At 65.1% G+C, this 14,632-nt stretch overlaps 1 protein-coding gene across 10 annotated transcripts in view; it reads left to right on the top strand.

Annotated features, from left to right (window-relative positions):
• The window catches only part of MINK1 (misshapen like kinase 1), a 42,474-nt gene that overhangs the window by 26,795 nt on the left and 1,047 nt on the right, over positions 1 to 14,632 (top strand). For 2 of the 10 annotated variants that reach the window (XM_032319872.1, XM_032319862.1), the window contains exons 2-33: positions 938 to 1,003; positions 2,533 to 2,589; positions 2,676 to 2,801; positions 4,223 to 4,333; positions 4,592 to 4,682; positions 5,096 to 5,226; positions 5,467 to 5,521; positions 5,664 to 5,742; positions 5,953 to 6,128; positions 6,319 to 6,388; positions 6,597 to 6,810; positions 8,070 to 8,183; positions 8,629 to 8,715; positions 8,912 to 9,100; positions 9,235 to 9,408; positions 9,818 to 10,078; positions 10,481 to 10,566; positions 10,726 to 10,836; positions 10,970 to 11,079; positions 11,211 to 11,299; positions 11,503 to 11,526; positions 11,647 to 11,807; positions 12,078 to 12,180; positions 12,263 to 12,400; positions 12,498 to 12,606; positions 12,933 to 13,100; positions 13,199 to 13,342; positions 13,541 to 13,675; positions 13,790 to 13,890; positions 13,973 to 14,122; positions 14,201 to 14,360; positions 14,450 to 14,589. In XM_032319872.1, the coding sequence (XP_032175763.1) occupies positions 2,575 to 2,589; positions 2,676 to 2,801; positions 4,223 to 4,333; positions 4,592 to 4,682; positions 5,096 to 5,226; positions 5,467 to 5,521; positions 5,664 to 5,742; positions 5,953 to 6,128; positions 6,319 to 6,388; positions 6,597 to 6,810; positions 8,070 to 8,183; positions 8,629 to 8,715; positions 8,912 to 9,100; positions 9,235 to 9,408; positions 9,818 to 10,078; positions 10,481 to 10,566; positions 10,726 to 10,836; positions 10,970 to 11,079; positions 11,211 to 11,299; positions 11,503 to 11,526; positions 11,647 to 11,807; positions 12,078 to 12,180; positions 12,263 to 12,400; positions 12,498 to 12,606; positions 12,933 to 13,100; positions 13,199 to 13,342; positions 13,541 to 13,675; positions 13,790 to 13,890; positions 13,973 to 14,122; positions 14,201 to 14,360; positions 14,450 to 14,589 (3,822 nt within the window). In that variant the 5' untranslated portion in view covers positions 938 to 1,003; positions 2,533 to 2,574. The remainder of the gene's footprint in view (positions 1 to 937; positions 1,004 to 2,532; positions 2,590 to 2,675; positions 2,802 to 4,222; positions 4,334 to 4,591; positions 4,683 to 5,095; positions 5,227 to 5,466; positions 5,522 to 5,663; positions 5,743 to 5,952; positions 6,129 to 6,318; positions 6,389 to 6,596; positions 6,811 to 8,069; positions 8,184 to 8,628; positions 8,716 to 8,911; positions 9,101 to 9,234; positions 9,409 to 9,817; positions 10,079 to 10,480; positions 10,567 to 10,725; positions 10,837 to 10,969; positions 11,080 to 11,210; positions 11,300 to 11,502; positions 11,527 to 11,646; positions 11,808 to 12,077; positions 12,181 to 12,262; positions 12,401 to 12,497; positions 12,607 to 12,932; positions 13,101 to 13,198; positions 13,343 to 13,540; positions 13,676 to 13,789; positions 13,891 to 13,972; positions 14,123 to 14,200; positions 14,361 to 14,449; positions 14,590 to 14,632) is intronic. The other 8 variants (XM_032319864.1, XM_032319865.1, XM_032319868.1 and 5 more) reach the window with 8 other exon arrangements.

Raw genomic sequence — 14,632 nt, 5'->3', positions numbered from 1 at the left:
GGCAGGCTGACCTCCTGGCCTGTCTCCAAAAGAAGGCCCCGCCAGAGGGTGCAGAGGGCGTCCCTGCAGCTGGGCTGGCCGCGTGCTCTGGGGCCAGCAAGCTGGGAGCCTCTTTGGTGGCTTTGTCTGAGCCCTTCCAGCCTCTCCTCCTGGCACCGCCTGGCTCCAGAGAGCGGGGCCTGGAAGTACTCCAGCCCCCGGGCCCTCCCCGTGGCCCTTTCTGTCACCTGCTGTCCCATGCTGGGTATCAGGAAGACTGGGAAGAAGCGGGAAAAGGACAAGAGAGGAGGCTGCTGGGTTTGTGGCCTCCGGCTGGCTTGCCTCCTCCCTGCTTTTACAAAATCACAACAGTGGGCACCTGGTGGCCTCGGTCAGTTGAGCATCTGCCTTCGGCTCTGGTCATGGTCCTGGGGTCCTGGGATCGAGCCCGTATTGGGCTCCCTGTTCAGTGTGGAGTCTGCTTCTCCCTCTCCCACTCCCCCTGCTTGTGTTCCCTCTCTCGCTGTCTGTCAAATAAATAAAATCTTTAAAAAAAAAATCGTAACGATGATTATCTTGTACTGCGCACACACACTCTGTGCCGGGCTCCGTCCCAAGCCCTTCGCCATGGTCGCAGGTGTGTGCAGGGGACCCCAGCTCCGGAGATGCACGCTCGGGCACCCCCGTCTGGCAGAGGCGGCCGCAGCCTCCCAGAGTTTGTTGCTGTCTGTGTGATCACAGGCATGTCTGAAGGCTAGTGGGGTTCCCACTGCTGTCATCTCCCCCCTTCTTCTGAACTTCCCTGTAGAACACGGACCCTGAACCCACCAAAAACACTGCTGGGCCTGGGTTCCCTGAAGCCCCTTCATCCTGTCCATTTGCTCACTCCCCTGACCGGATACGTCTCTCCCGCTCTGTTCTGAAGTCCCCACACCTTGTTCTGTCTCCCGCCCCACAGGACCCTGCTGGAATCTTTGAGCTGGTGGAGGTGGTCGGCAATGGAACATACGGACAGGTGTACAAGGTGAGCCTCTAATGGGGCCCTCGGCGCGGGGGGAGCAGGCCCTAGTTCTGGGGCTGTGGGAGGGGACGGAGGCTGGGAGAGGTAAGGAGCGTGAATGTGGTGGGAGAGAGAAGCCCAGCATGTGGGGTGTTTTGGTGGGCTGTGCATGGAGTCTCCATGAGTCCTGGGTTCAGCAGGAGGAGGTCTGGAGCTGGGCAGGGTGTGGGCAGGGGCCCGGGAGGGCAGTGGCAAGTGTGTGTGTGTGTGTGTGTGTGTGTGTGTGTGTGCACGTGTGTGTGTGTGGCTGTGCGTGTGTGTCCGGCGGGGCTCACCTGGGAACTGCGAGCAGAGTTCAGGCCACAAGGCAGTTCTGGCTTCTTCCCTCACTGAGGCCCAGCCTTGGCATTGGTGGAGCCCCAGGACCTGTCACAGAGGGGAAGTGGTTTTCTTGAGCTCTGGCTTTCTGCTTCAGGGGCCGTCCCTGTCCCCCACACAAAGCAGCAGTTCCAAGACCGTTGCCTGTCACTTCAGCTTGGCCCACCCAGCCCGACCACAGGTCGCACTGGGAGGAGGAGGTGGCACATCAGATGTCCCAGGCGGATGCTGTCCCCAGAGCTGGAGCCTCTAGGGCATATGCCCCCCTTCTGCCTCTCCTGATGTGACGCTAGGCCTTTCCACCAGTCTCTGCATCGCAGGGGCATTTCCTGGGTCATCGGTACCACCTTGTAAGCTTTGGGGGAAAGGTGCGCCCCCTCCTCCAGTCTCCCATTGCCAGCCTGGTCGTTGCCATGGAAATAGTAGCTGTGTTCTGCTGCTGCTCTGGGCTTGGGGTCTTGAATGACTGCTGAAGACAAGAATGATGGGAGGGGCTGACCGTCCCTCCCCCAGCTCCCTGCTCTTTCCCAGGAAGCCTGGACTCCCCTGTCCCAGGCTGGGATGGCTCCTGGAGGAATGTCAGAGGGATGAGGGGAGAGGAGAGAGAATGGCAGGGACATATTCTAGAAGTTCCTTCCCATTAGCATTAGCGGTGGGGCATCAGCAGGCTGATCTGCTTTCTGGGTTTCCACGAGTTCCCTCAAATCCCAGCTTTGTCTTTATTCTTTCCTGCCAGTAATAATAAAAAGCCTTGGAAGGGGGCGATTCTGGGAAAGGCTTCCTGAAAGCACGAGGCTGTGGGACTGGCATAGAAGCTGCTAGAGAGGCGGAACCCCTCCCCCAACCACCCCCCCAAGGCGGGGGAGGACCTGTTTCACCCCCTGCTCTTCAAACTGGGTGGCCTGGGACAGAGGTGACTCCCACGCGCCTCCCTGAGCTGTTTAGGGGGCAGAGCGGACCTGTCGTCTCAATCCAACTTCGCACTTGGAGTCTGGGCCCCGTAGTTGTTCTGAGGGGCTTCTGCCTGCCTCTGTGACACACCCATAGATGGAGTGTCTCGTCACCACTGGGACACTTTCTAAGACCAAAAACAGCCAGAAGGCACAGCCTGTCCCAGAATCACGTGTCCCCAGACATAGACTCAGAGCCTCCGCATTCGGCTCTCTGCCCCACAGGGTCGGCATGTCAAGACTGGGCAGCTGGCTGCCATCAAGGTCATGGACGTCACGGAGGTAGGGAGCGACGGGGGCGGGGGACAGGCAGGGACACCAAGGTGGGCAAGGGGGTGGGCTTGGGTTCAGCCATCCTGTCCTCCTAGGACGAGGAGGAGGAGATCAAACAGGAGATCAACATGCTGAAGAAGTACTCGCACCACCGCAACATTGCCACCTACTACGGGGCCTTCATCAAGAAGAGCCCGCCCGGGAACGACGACCAGCTCTGGGTGAGCCGGCCCTCTGCAGTCCTCCCTGCCTCCAGGCCCAGCCGCACACCAGTGCAGGCCCCCAGCCCTCTTCCCATGCACATGGCCTCCCTGCCCCCCTGCCTCTCTATACACACGCTGCAGCCTCTTGCCAGCCTCTCCAGGGTCCTGGGGTTTGCCTGCATCCTCCCTGAACAGGGCCTGGGGCAGGAGGTGAGTCCGTCTGTCCTGCTTCCTTGCCCAGCTCCATGGGGATCCACAGCCCCAAAAACTGCGTGGAGGCCGAGGTCGGACCCTCCTGGAGAGCACAAGCCCTTCTGGTTGATTCCTTCATCCAGAGCTTGCTGTGGCTCCTTTGGGCCTCCCCCAGATTCTCTCCCGAGAGTCACTGCCCTCCAGGCCAGGCCCGCCATTCCCCGGCCTTGCCCTTCCTGCTCTGCAGCCCAGCACCCAGGGAGTGCGCCAGAGACCGTGGCTGCGGGCTCAGGGCTCAGCGGGGGCTCCCCCCCACCGCCAGCCACAGACATGTGCTTCCCAAGCACCTCCTGTGCACTCTGCACACGGGCGTGCGTCATGGTCCCCGTAGGCCCTACCTGGGGTGCCCCCTGCTGGACGTACTGCACCCGCCCCCCCATCCTGGGCCTGTGTCGGGGAGGGGCCCAGAAGCGGGACCACAGATTACTGTCGCTGCATTTGCACGTGCACACGTCCCCAGCGGCCTTTCTCTGCATGGGCTGTGTGGAGGAACACTGCGACCGGCCTCCAGATCCCCAGGGTGCAGGGGTGTCCCCAGGACCCCTCCTGCAGCTTGCTGGCCCGCCCTGCCTGCTGCTACTTCTCCAGCAGGCCTGGAGAACGGTTTTTATTCCCCGCCATGCCTCTGGGCTGGCCGTGAAGGCCAGGCAGCCGGTGTCTGGGGCTCTGTGGACCCTACAGTCTGTGACAGCTGCTCACAGTGGCCTCTGGGCCCCAAAACAGCCACGGGCAGTGCGCATGTGAATGGGGACGGGAGTGTGACTGGGTCCCATTAGCCTTGACTTAGGACATTCCAACTCCCAATTTTATAGGATTCTTAGTTTGATTTTTTCCAACTGTTTAGAAATGTGAAAACCAGGCTTGGCTGGCAGGCCAAAGTTTGCCAGCCCGCGCTCCGGGGCTGCCCCTGTGGTTTTGGGCTGCGGGTCCCCGCAGGATCCAGACGAAAGCCTAGGGCAGTCCCCGAGGAAAACGCACACGGTCACTTCTTTCTGTCTAGTTTTCGGGGTTCCTCGGGCTCCTGCTTAGGGCCTGGACCGCCTCCCTCAGCCCCACATGCATGGCCTTCTCATCTCCCCGGCTCACCCCACTTGTGGCCCCGAGGCCTCTGGCCCTCCTGCAGGGGTCGGGGATGGGGGCATGGAGGCCCTGCCTGATGGATGCTCTTCCCCGGCCCGGTGCCGCAGCTGGTGATGGAGTTCTGCGGCGCAGGCTCCGTGACGGACCTGGTAAAGAACACGAAGGGGAACGCCCTGAAGGAAGACTGCATCGCCTACATCTGCCGGGAGATCCTGCGGGTGAGCGCCCGGGGCCCCGGCGGTCGGGGCAGGGACACCCAGCCCACCCTGCAGAACCCTCCAGCGGCAGGGGGCACAGCCTCCTGGCACTGTCCCTGCCACCTTGCAGCTGCTGGGCCTTCTCCAGGGGCCCCTCCTCTGAGGACGCTCCCGGGTCACGTGGGGGCTGCCCCTTCAGCCCAGCCTTCTGTGCCCCTCTCCTCCGGGTGGCCGTACCCTCTGACGCCGGGGTTGAGCTCCCCCTCCGTCCCGCCCCAGGGTCTGGCCCATCTCCACGCTCACAAGGTGATTCATCGGGACATCAAGGGGCAGAACGTGCTGCTGACAGAGAATGCCGAGGTCAAGCTAGGTACGGCAGTTCCTTCCCAGCGGGCGGCGGGTGGGGCGCTCTGACCTCCAGGACAGAAGGAGGCTTCAGGTCTTGCTCTGGGCCTGTCCTGTCTCCTCCCCTGTGAGGCCCTTCCCCGTGCTGGGAATCGGTGCAGAAGTGTCCCCTGCCCCCACCCGGACATCTGCATCCCAGGTGCTGTGCAGGTCCCTCACGGGAGATGGGATGCTTTGGCCCCTCCTGCCTGGCCCTTGGCCCTTTCACAATGGTTGTCCCCCCAGATGCAAGAACATTAGGTCAGGCTCCTCAGGATGTGGACGGGGTAGCGGAGGTGTCCAGGAATGTCTGGGTGGGCAAGGGCTTCCGCTGCCTCTGGGGCATGCACCTGCCAGCGCCAAGACCCCCAGGACGACCCCCGCCCTGTGTCTTCCCAGTGGATTTCGGGGTGAGTGCCCAGCTGGACCGCACCGTGGGCAGGCGGAACACTTTCATCGGGACCCCCTACTGGATGGCCCCAGAGGTCATCGCCTGTGACGAGAACCCCGACGCCACCTACGATTACCGGGTATGGAGCAGGGGGCGGGCTGCACAGAGGCAGCCAATGGTGGGACGGGGATGGGGTGGCGGGCAGACTGAAGATGGGGGCAGAGGCTCAGACAGCCCGGGTGTCACGGTGAAGGTGCGGTGCTGTGCCTGTGGTGAGGGGTGGGGTCAGCTGGAGCCCAGGAAGTGGCCCTGACAAGGCCGGGATGGTGGGCACAGAGGGCCATCAGGAACATGCTCCTGTCCCTCCTTCCCTCTGCAGAGTGACATTTGGTCTCTAGGAATCACAGCCATCGAGATGGCAGAGGGGGCCCCCCGTAAGTGTGGACCCAGGAGTGGAGGGAGCCCTAGAGGGGCTGTGGGGGGGTCACGGAGGTCGTGGTGGGAGGGACTGCTTGGGGATCTGCGCAGGGCTGCGAGAGAGACTCATGGTGTGTCCCCCCCACCCCCATGTGCCAGCTCTGTGCGACATGCACCCCATGCGAGCCCTCTTCCTCATCCCACGGAACCCACCCCCCAGACTCAAGTCCAAGAAATGGTAGGTCCCTGGACCAGGCACCCCTGCCTTCACCCCTATGCCCGGTGAGGGTCTGCACCACAGAGGGCTGGGGGCCGGACCAGGCTTGGGATGTGGAGAAGACCCAAGGGAAACTGAGATGGCTTTTGGATGGAGGATCTCTCTCTCTGGCCTGTGACTGCCCCCCGCTTCCGGGGGGCCCCTCCCAGCGTGAGCCCCCTTACCTTCCAGGTCTAAGAAGTTCACCGACTTCATCGACACATGTCTTATCAAGACGTACCTGAGCCGCCCGCCTACGGAGCAGCTGCTCAAGTTCCCCTTCATCCGCGACCAGCCCACCGAGCGCCAGGTCCGCATCCAGCTCAAGGACCACATAGACCGCTCCCGGAAGAAGCGAGGCGAGAAGGGTAGGCCGGCCGGTGGGGAGGCCCTCCTAAGCCGCCCCACCCCAACTCCCCCTGGAGCCCAGTCCTGCCGCGCCCAGGAGCCCTGTGCACCCCCTCGCGGCCTGTGCTGCTCACCCCTGCGGAAGGTTCCTTAGCCCGGGGTGGGGTCTGGGGCGCCAGGCCAAGGAACAGCAGTGCCCTCCCCCTGCAGAGGAGACCGAGTATGAGTACAGCGGCAGCGAGGAGGAGGACGACAGCCACGGAGAGGAAGGCGAGCCCAGGTGGGCCCCAGCCCCGGCTGGCGGGGGGGCAGCTGTACTTGTGGGTGTGGGGGGGGGCCCGGTCTGGGGTCGGGGACAGAGAACCTGGCCTGGATGTTGGAGGAGTGGGGGGACTGAGAGAGGGGGGCAAAGATTGTGGGGGTGGGGGCGGCGGCGGAGTCTCCCCAACCCCCCACCCCGTGCATGCCCTGACCCCCCCACCCCCCAGCTCCATCATGAATGTGCCCGGGGAGTCCACGCTGCGCCGGGAATTCCTGCGGCTGCAGCAGGAGAACAAGAGCAACTCGGAGGCCGTGAAGCAGCAGTTGCAGCAGCAGCAGCTCCAGCAGCAGCGCGACCCTGAGGCACACATCCAGCACCTGCTGCACCAGCGCCAGCGCCGCATCGAGGAGCAGAAGGAGGAGCGGCGGCGCGTGGAGGAGGTGCGGGTGGGTGGGTGGGGGTGCCCTGCCGGCCGGCGGGTGGGGGAGGCCCCGGCCTCACAGGGGGCGCCTTCTGCATGGACAGGCCAGTCCCCGTTGTCCCTGCGCACCCTCCAGTGCCCTGGGCTTCTGGCGCAGCACCTTTCAGTTCTGATCTGGAAATCCCTTCCCGAGATCCTCCTTTGTTTTCGGTTGTTTGGCTTAGATTTGCTAGAAAACACTTATTGCGGTGGGTGGGAGAAAGACCTCTGAGTTAATAGAAGGGCGCATTTAAAAAAATTTTTTTTTTAAGATTTTTAAAAAAGATTTTATTTATTTATTTATTTATTTAGCAGAGAGAGAGAGCACAAGTATGCAGAGAATGGGGGGAAGCACGCTCCCCGCCGAGCAGAGAGCCCGATGCAGGGCTCGATGCAGGGCTCGATGCAGGGCTGGATCCCAGGACCCTGAGATCATGACCTGAGCCAAAGGCAGAGGCTTTAACCCACTGAGCCACCGAGGTGCCCCCTAGAGAGGCGCATTTAAGTGGCGGCGTATTTTAGATCGGTTTAGAAAGCAGGCATTCGTAAGCACTCGTGCTCAGATGCCTTTATTCTGCGGAGGGACGGGCTGAGGGAGACGGTGTGAACGCGGCCTCAGCGTCGGCATTTCTGTCGAAATGGTGATGTGACCTCCAAGTTCGCGGAGAGCCAGACTTAAGAAAACCGTCTAAGTCGCAGGCGATACCCGTCGGCTGCCCCCCAAAACCGCCCCTTAGCTAAGGACTGGCAGGAGCCGGCCTCGGGGTAGGGGGCGCATGTTCCCGGCAGCCGATGCACAGGCTGGGGCCAGGCAGGGCACAGGGAGCTCTGGGGCTGGAGGGACCTCTCGGGAGGCCTCCTCTCTAGTGTGGACACAGGGGCCACCCCGGCTGCGGGGCCTGGACCTGGTGCTTCTGCGTGGGCACCTGCCGCCCTCTTGTGGCCAGAGGCTGTCCCTGCGGCCCACTCCGTGCCGCTGGCAGCGGGGCTGGGGGCCAGGGTCTGGGTGTCTAGCTCCTGGGCACTTGGCTGCCGTTGCATGGCTGGCTTCGTGCACGAGTGGACAGGGAAAGCATCATCCACGGTGGCCCCTAGGGGCGTCAGTCGCCCAGTGCCGCAGCCCAAGCCCCAGGGAGAAGGCCTCCCTGCACTGTCGGGCAGGGTTCCCCTTCCCGGCAGGCGCCAGAAGCAGGCTGGGTGTCCAGCGCAGGCCTGAAGAGCGCCTCTTCCCGCCCATAGCAACAGCGGCGGGAGCGGGAGCAGCGGAAGCTGCAGGAGAAGGAGCAGCAGCGGCTGGAGGACATGCAGGCCCTGCGGCGGGAGGAGGAGCGGCGGCAGGCGGAGCGCGAGCAGGTACAGCGCCCCCAGTGCACACCAGACTCACCCCTTCCCTGCCCGCCTCCCCTCTGCTCCTGCCGCCTGCCTCCCCTGCACCACGATGCCCTGCCCCGTCTTTCCCGTCCCCTAGATTCCTGTCTTTTCCAGCTTCACTCTCTCTCTGTTTTCTCCCACCCTTCAACCCCCACCCTGGCTCCTGCCCTCCTCCTGTCTCTGCGCCTTCATTCCCCATCTCTGCCTTGTCCTCGACACCTCACCCCTGCGCCTGCCCTCCGCCCCTCACGGGCCCTCCACCCCGGCTTCCTCCTCATCGCCCACCCTCCTGGGGCTCATGCCCCCCCATCTGTCTCTCTCCGGACGCTGCCCGCTCTCCTCATCCTCACCCCACCGATCCCGTCCTCGTACGCCGCCGCCCCCCGCCTCTCCCCCTTGCCCTTTGCTCCCCCCCGCCCCCCCCCAGGAGTATATCCGTCACAGGCTAGAGGAGGAGCAGCGACAGCTCGAGATCCTCCAGCAACAGCTGCTCCAGGAACAGGCCCTGCTGCTGGTAACGGGGTCCCCGGCTTCCTCTGGGAAGCAGCGGCTGCGGAGCCTCTGTGCTGGAGTGGGATGGGGACACCGCAGGGCAGGGGGTCCGGCCCGGCGCCGGGGGAAGACCCCGCGTCTCGGTTGGCCGGAGAGAGGGCCTGCCTGCCTCGGTCCGGGCCGCGCTGCTGAGCCGCTCTCCCTCCCCTCGGGCCCAGGAGTACAAGCGGAAGCAGCTGGAGGAGCAGCGGCAGTCGGAGCGGCTCCAGCGGCAGCTGCAGCAGGAGCACGCCTACCTCAAGTCCCTCCAGCAGCAGCAGCAGCAGGGCCTGCCCGCAGACAGGAAGCCGCTCTATCACTACGGCCGCGGCGTCGCTGCCGCTGACAAGCCGGCTTGGGCCCGGGAGGTACGGGCCACGGCGCCCTGGCAGGCTTGGGGAACAGGGAGCTCGGCACCGGGTGTGGGACGGGGGCAGAGGGCCTGTGCTCCAAGGACGGGGAAGCGAAGCCGGCATCCCCAGGGCCTCCTTTCGCGCCACAGGTGGAGGAGAGAACGAGGATGAACAAGCAGCAGAACTCCCCCTTGGCCAAGACCAAGCCAGGCAGCACGGGGCCCGAGACCCCCCTCCCCCAGGCCACCCCTGGGCCCCCAGGCCCCCTTTCCCAAACCCCTCCTATGCAGAGGCCGGTGGAGCCCCAGGAGGGACCGCACAAGGTGAGCCTTGCCCCAGTCTGTGTTCATGCGCAGATACGGGTGCCTCCCTCTGCACAGCTGTGGCACAGCTGTGCACCCACACATGCACACACACACATGTGCACGTACAAACAGGCACGCGTGCACATACAGGCACATGTGTGCACGCACACAAACACGTGTGCGCACACATGCACACTCTCAGCCAGGGGTCACAGATCTCGGGGTACAGGGGCAAAGACAGCCACCTGCCTGCCTCTGCATGAGTCTGGCCCTGTCCCCTGTTCTTGGGCTTCCACAGCCCCTCTCCTCCAGTGGACACTTGGAAGCCAGAGGCTCTCCTCACAGCTTCCTCCCAGCCCAGGCCCCGCTCCCGGGTGGGGATGCGCCACAGAGCGGGCAGCCCACCCTCCCTGGTCTTTCCCTGCAGAGCCTGGTGGCGCACCGGGTCCCACTGAAGCCATATGCAGCGCCTGTACCCCGATCCCAGTCCCTGCAGGACCAACCCACCCGAAACCTGGCTGCCTTCCCAGCCGCCCATGAGCCCGACCCTGCCATCCCCACGCCCAGTGCCACGCCCAGCGCCCGAGGAGCCGTCATCCGCCAGAACTCAGATCCCACCTCCGAAGGGCCTGGCCCCAGCCCGAGCCCCCCAGCCTGGGTCCGGCCGGATTCTGAGGCCCCACCCAAGGTAAGGGCCGTGCCACAGGACAGGAAAGAGGAGAAACGGGAAGGAAAAGGAGGAACTCTGGGAAGCAGGCCCGGTGGAAACGGGGTTCAGGGCTGGAAGGGAAGAGAAAGGCCAGGCGCCCGCCCTGGACCCTATCCTGTGAGCCTCCAGGCCGGAGGCAGGCAGGCTGCCTGCTCTGGGACCACGTCCCTGCTCCTAGGGCTGAGTGAGGGACCTGAAGCACGCCCATGGCATTCGGGGAGCTGCAGGGGCAGACTTGCGGGGCTGGAGTCCCAGCTTCACGACTGTGGAAGATCCGTGAGCGTCCCTGACCTCGGCTGGCGGGTCCCTGAAAGCCAGGGAGAACACCGGCCAAGTGGAGGATGCACTGCACTCACCACCCCCCACCCCGGTCCCCTGCAGGTGCCTCAGAGGACCTCCTCCATCGCCGCTGCCCTCAACACCAGTGGGGCCGGAGGGACCCGGCCGGCTCAGGCTGTCCGCGCCAGGTAGCCCCCGGGGGAGGATGCATGGTGGCCCTGGGGCGAGGGGCTGGGGGGGCACAGGGGAGGTTGCCAGGTCACCCGCTCAGGGGTGGGCCAGCCCCACCCCAGTCACCTCAGCACCCCCTGCCCCGCCCCCCGGGCACCCCTGTGCTCCCTCCACAGACCTCGCAGCAACTCCGCCTGGCAAATCTATCTGCAAAGGCGGGCAGAGCGGGGCACCCCCAAGCCTCCAGGGCCCCCTGCTCAGCCCCCTGGCCCGCCCAACGCCTGTAGGTAATGGAGTTGCCCCCCCCAAGTCTCACCCTCACTGCGGCCACGGGCTGCCCCCTGGTGGTGGCTCTCTGCACTGCGGCGCTACGCTGGAGTCCTGGGCAGGGCTCCCTGACCGGCCTCTGCCCTCCCACAGCAACCCCGACCTCAGGAGGAGCGACCCTGGCTGGGAGCGACCAGAAGGTGCCCTTCCGTCTCACGGGCACCTCCCACAGGCCGGCTCGCTGGAGCGGAACCGCGTGGGAGGTATGGCCTGGCCCAGCTCTGGGGCCCACCCGGACACTGTGGGGGGACCCTACCTCGGGCCCAGTTGGCTGTGAGTCACTGAGGGCGAGCAGGGGTCTGTGACCTCCCTTCTCCTGCCCTGCCCTGTGCAGCCTCCTCCAAACTGGACAGCTCCCCCGTGCTCTCCCCTGGGAACAAAGCCAAGCCCGAGGACCACCGCTCCCGGCCAGGCCGGCCAGCAGTAAGTCCTGGGCAGCGGCTGCAGCCCCGCCTGCTTGTGTGGGGGGTGGGGTGGGGCTTGGGGCCTCAGGGCCCCCAGGAGCCCCGGGCTGGGCCCTCTGCCACCTGGTGCCAAGGGGCTACGGGCCGCGCTTCTTGGCTACTGATCTCTCTCCACCTCTCTCTGCTCCTCCGCTGCCCTGCGGCCCCCGCGGCCCCTCCCAGAGCTATAAGCGTGCCATCGGTGAGGTCAGTGATGAGGCCTGCTTGGGAGCCCCTGTGCCTGCCCCTTCTCTGGCTTTCTTCTTACCGGCCCCCACCCTCCCCACCCCCCTTCCTTATGGGTCCCTCCTCCCCCAACCCCTGCAGGATTTCGTGCTGTTGAAAGAGCGAGCCCTGGACGAGGCCCCGCGGCCTCCCAAGAAGGCCATGGACTACTCATCCTCCAGTGAGGAGGTCGAAAGCAGTGAAGATGAGGAGGAAAGCAACGGCGAGCCCTCCGAGGGGAGCAGAGATACCCCCGGGGCCCGGTATGGGGGCACCCTGGGGGAAGGCAGGCTTCCCATCTCCTAGATTGGGGGATCCTGGGTTTTCCGGTCTCTGGAGAAGGGGATCTGAGCTGGTGTACCCACCTGTCTCCCACTGCTCTGTCAGCGGAGGGCGGGCCTCCCCCAGGTGCCAGCACCCCCAACCCCTGCGGGGCAGTGTCCACTGGAGGGACTCCACTGGAGGAGTCCCTGGCGGGCTCCTCGCGGCAGGCTGGAGCTGGGGGCTGACGGCCATCCTGTTTCCCACGGCAGCGACGGAGACACCGACAGTGTCAGCACCATGGTGGTCCACGACGTGGAGGAGATGGCCGGGACCCAGACCCCATATGGGGGCGGCACCATGGTGGTCCAGCGCGTGAGTGGCCCCCCTTCTTCCCTGCACCTGCAGTGCCCCCTGCCTCCGGCCCGGCACTGGCTCCCTTCCCTCTGTTCCTTAGACCCCCGAGGAGGAGCGCGGCCTGCTACACGCGGACAGCAATGGCTACACCAACCTTCCTGACGTCGTCCAGCCCAGCCACTCGCCCACGGAGAGTGGCAAAGGCCAAAGCCCCCCGTCGAAGGACGGAGGCAGCGATGTAAGTGGGCAGATGTAGCCCCGGGGCGTGGGGCTGTGGGCAGGGGTGTGGGGTCCGGGTCTTGAGCGTTTGCCTGACCGCTGCCCCACCCCCACAGTACCAGTCTCGTGGGCTGGTAAAGGCCCCTGGCAAGAGCTCATTCACCATGTTTGTGGACCTAGGGGTCTACCAGCCCGGAGGCAGTGGGGACACCATCCCCATCACAGGTGAGGATGGGAGGAGGTGTGGCTCGAGGTCAGGGGGAGGGCACACGCTGGGCACTGGTGGTGTGGCTTTCCTGAGCTGCTGGGCCTGCACTTGGGCCTGAGCGCCTGCCAGGGACAGAGGCAGCTGGGGAGCCTGAGGGACAGGATGGGGATTTTGCTGGGCCTTCTGCCCACTTTCTACTCCTCCCTGCACCTTCTTTCTCCACCCTTCCCCTGTCCTGCTGAGTATGCAGAGGAGCCCCCCCCCACCAAATGCAGGGGTGGGTGGGGAGGGTTGAGGGGAGGAGGCTGCAGCCATCCTCCCCTTTCTCTTCTCTTTCCGGCAGCCCTGGTAGGGGGAGAGGGTGGCCGGCTGGATCAGCTCCAGTACGACGTCCGGAAAGGGTCCGTGGTCAACGTGAACCCCACCAACACCCGCGCCCACAGCGAGACCCCTGAGATTCGGAAGTACAAGAAGCGGTTCAATTCAGAGATCCTCTGTGCGGCCCTTTGGGGTGAGCCGGGGACAGGGGAGAGGGGGGGCAGTGCGTCCCTGTGCTCGCAGCCTGGGAGGGCGGGCTGCTGGTGACCCGCTCACCGGCTCCCGTCACAGGTGTCAACCTGCTGGTGGGCACGGAGAACGGCCTGATGCTGCTGGACCGCAGTGGCCAGGGCAAGGTGTACGGGCTCATCGGGCGGCGGCGCTTCCAGCAAATGGACGTGCTAGAAGGTCTCAACCTGCTTATCACCATCTCAGGTGCGCCGGGCGCGGCGCTCTTGGGGCCAGGCGCGGCGCTCTTGGGGCCAGGCGCAGGGACCCCTGCGCTGTCCCACCTGCAGCCTGGGAGGAGGTGGGGCCTCCCCTGACGCTGCCGTGGGGTGCGGCCGACAGCGGTTGGAGTGGGCAGGAGGCCGGCGCTGGACTGCTGGTGAGGGCCTGTGTGTCCGCCCTCAGGGAAAAGGAACAAACTGCGGGTTTATTACCTGTCTTGGCTCCGGAACAAGATTCTGCACAACGACCCGGATGTGGAGAAGAAGCAGGGCTGGACCACCGTGGGGGACATGGAGGGCTGCGGGCACTACCGCGTGGGTGAGGAGGTCACCGCGGGGCGGCCCTGGGGGCCTGGGCGGCATGGCCGGGCGACGGGGCCAGGCACTCAGTGACAGGCCTGCGGGACCCAACCCTCCTCTGCCCTGCCCGCAGTGAAATACGAGCGCATTAAGTTCCTGGTCATCGCCCTGAAGAGCTCCGTGGAGGTGTACGCCTGGGCTCCCAAGCCCTACCACAAGTTCATGGCCTTCAAGGTAGCCCCGCCGCCAGCCCCCATCCGCCCAGCGGGGCCACAGCGGCCCAGCCGCAGCCCCTGAGCCCTTCTCCCGTCCACAGTCCTTCGCGGACCTCCCTCACCGCCCTCTGCTGGTCGACCTGACCGTGGAAGAGGGTCAGCGGCTCAAGGTCATCTATGGCTCCAGCGCCGGCTTCCATGCGGTGGACGTGGACTCGGGGAACAGCTACGACATCTACATCCCCGTGCACGTAAGCTGGGCGGGGCTTGGTGCGGGGAGGGCTCCGGGGGTGCGGGGCGTGGCCTGCAGCGAGCCCTCTCGCCCCCAGATCCAGAGCCAGATCACGCCCCACGCCATTATCTTCCTCCCCGACACCGACGGCATGGAGATGCTGCTCTGCTACGAGGACGAGGGCGTCTACGTGAACACCTATGGGCGGATCATTAAGGACGTGGTGCTGCAGTGGGGAGAGATGCCCACCTCCGTGGGTGAGCGAGGCGCCTGCCCCTGGGCCGCCCCCCGGGCCCTCAGCCACTGCTGCAGCCCACTCACTGGCCCTCCTGCCCTTCTCCCCCAGCCTACATCTGCTCCAACCAGATCATGGGCTGGGGCGAGAAAGCCATTGAGATCCGCTCGGTGGAGACGGGCCACCTGGACGGTGTCTTCATGCACAAACGGGCCCAGAGGCTCAAGTTCCTGTGCGAGCGGAATGACAAGGTGGGAGCCCCTGGTCCTGCCCCTGCCGTCGGACTCGGTGCAG

The sequence above is a fragment of the Mustela erminea genome, chromosome 18 (assembly GCF_009829155.1).
Source record: "Mustela erminea isolate mMusErm1 chromosome 18, mMusErm1.Pri, whole genome shotgun sequence".
NCBI lineage: Eukaryota > Metazoa > Chordata > Mammalia > Carnivora > Mustelidae > Mustela > Mustela erminea.
This window is presented reverse-complemented; position numbering and strand designations above follow the sequence as displayed.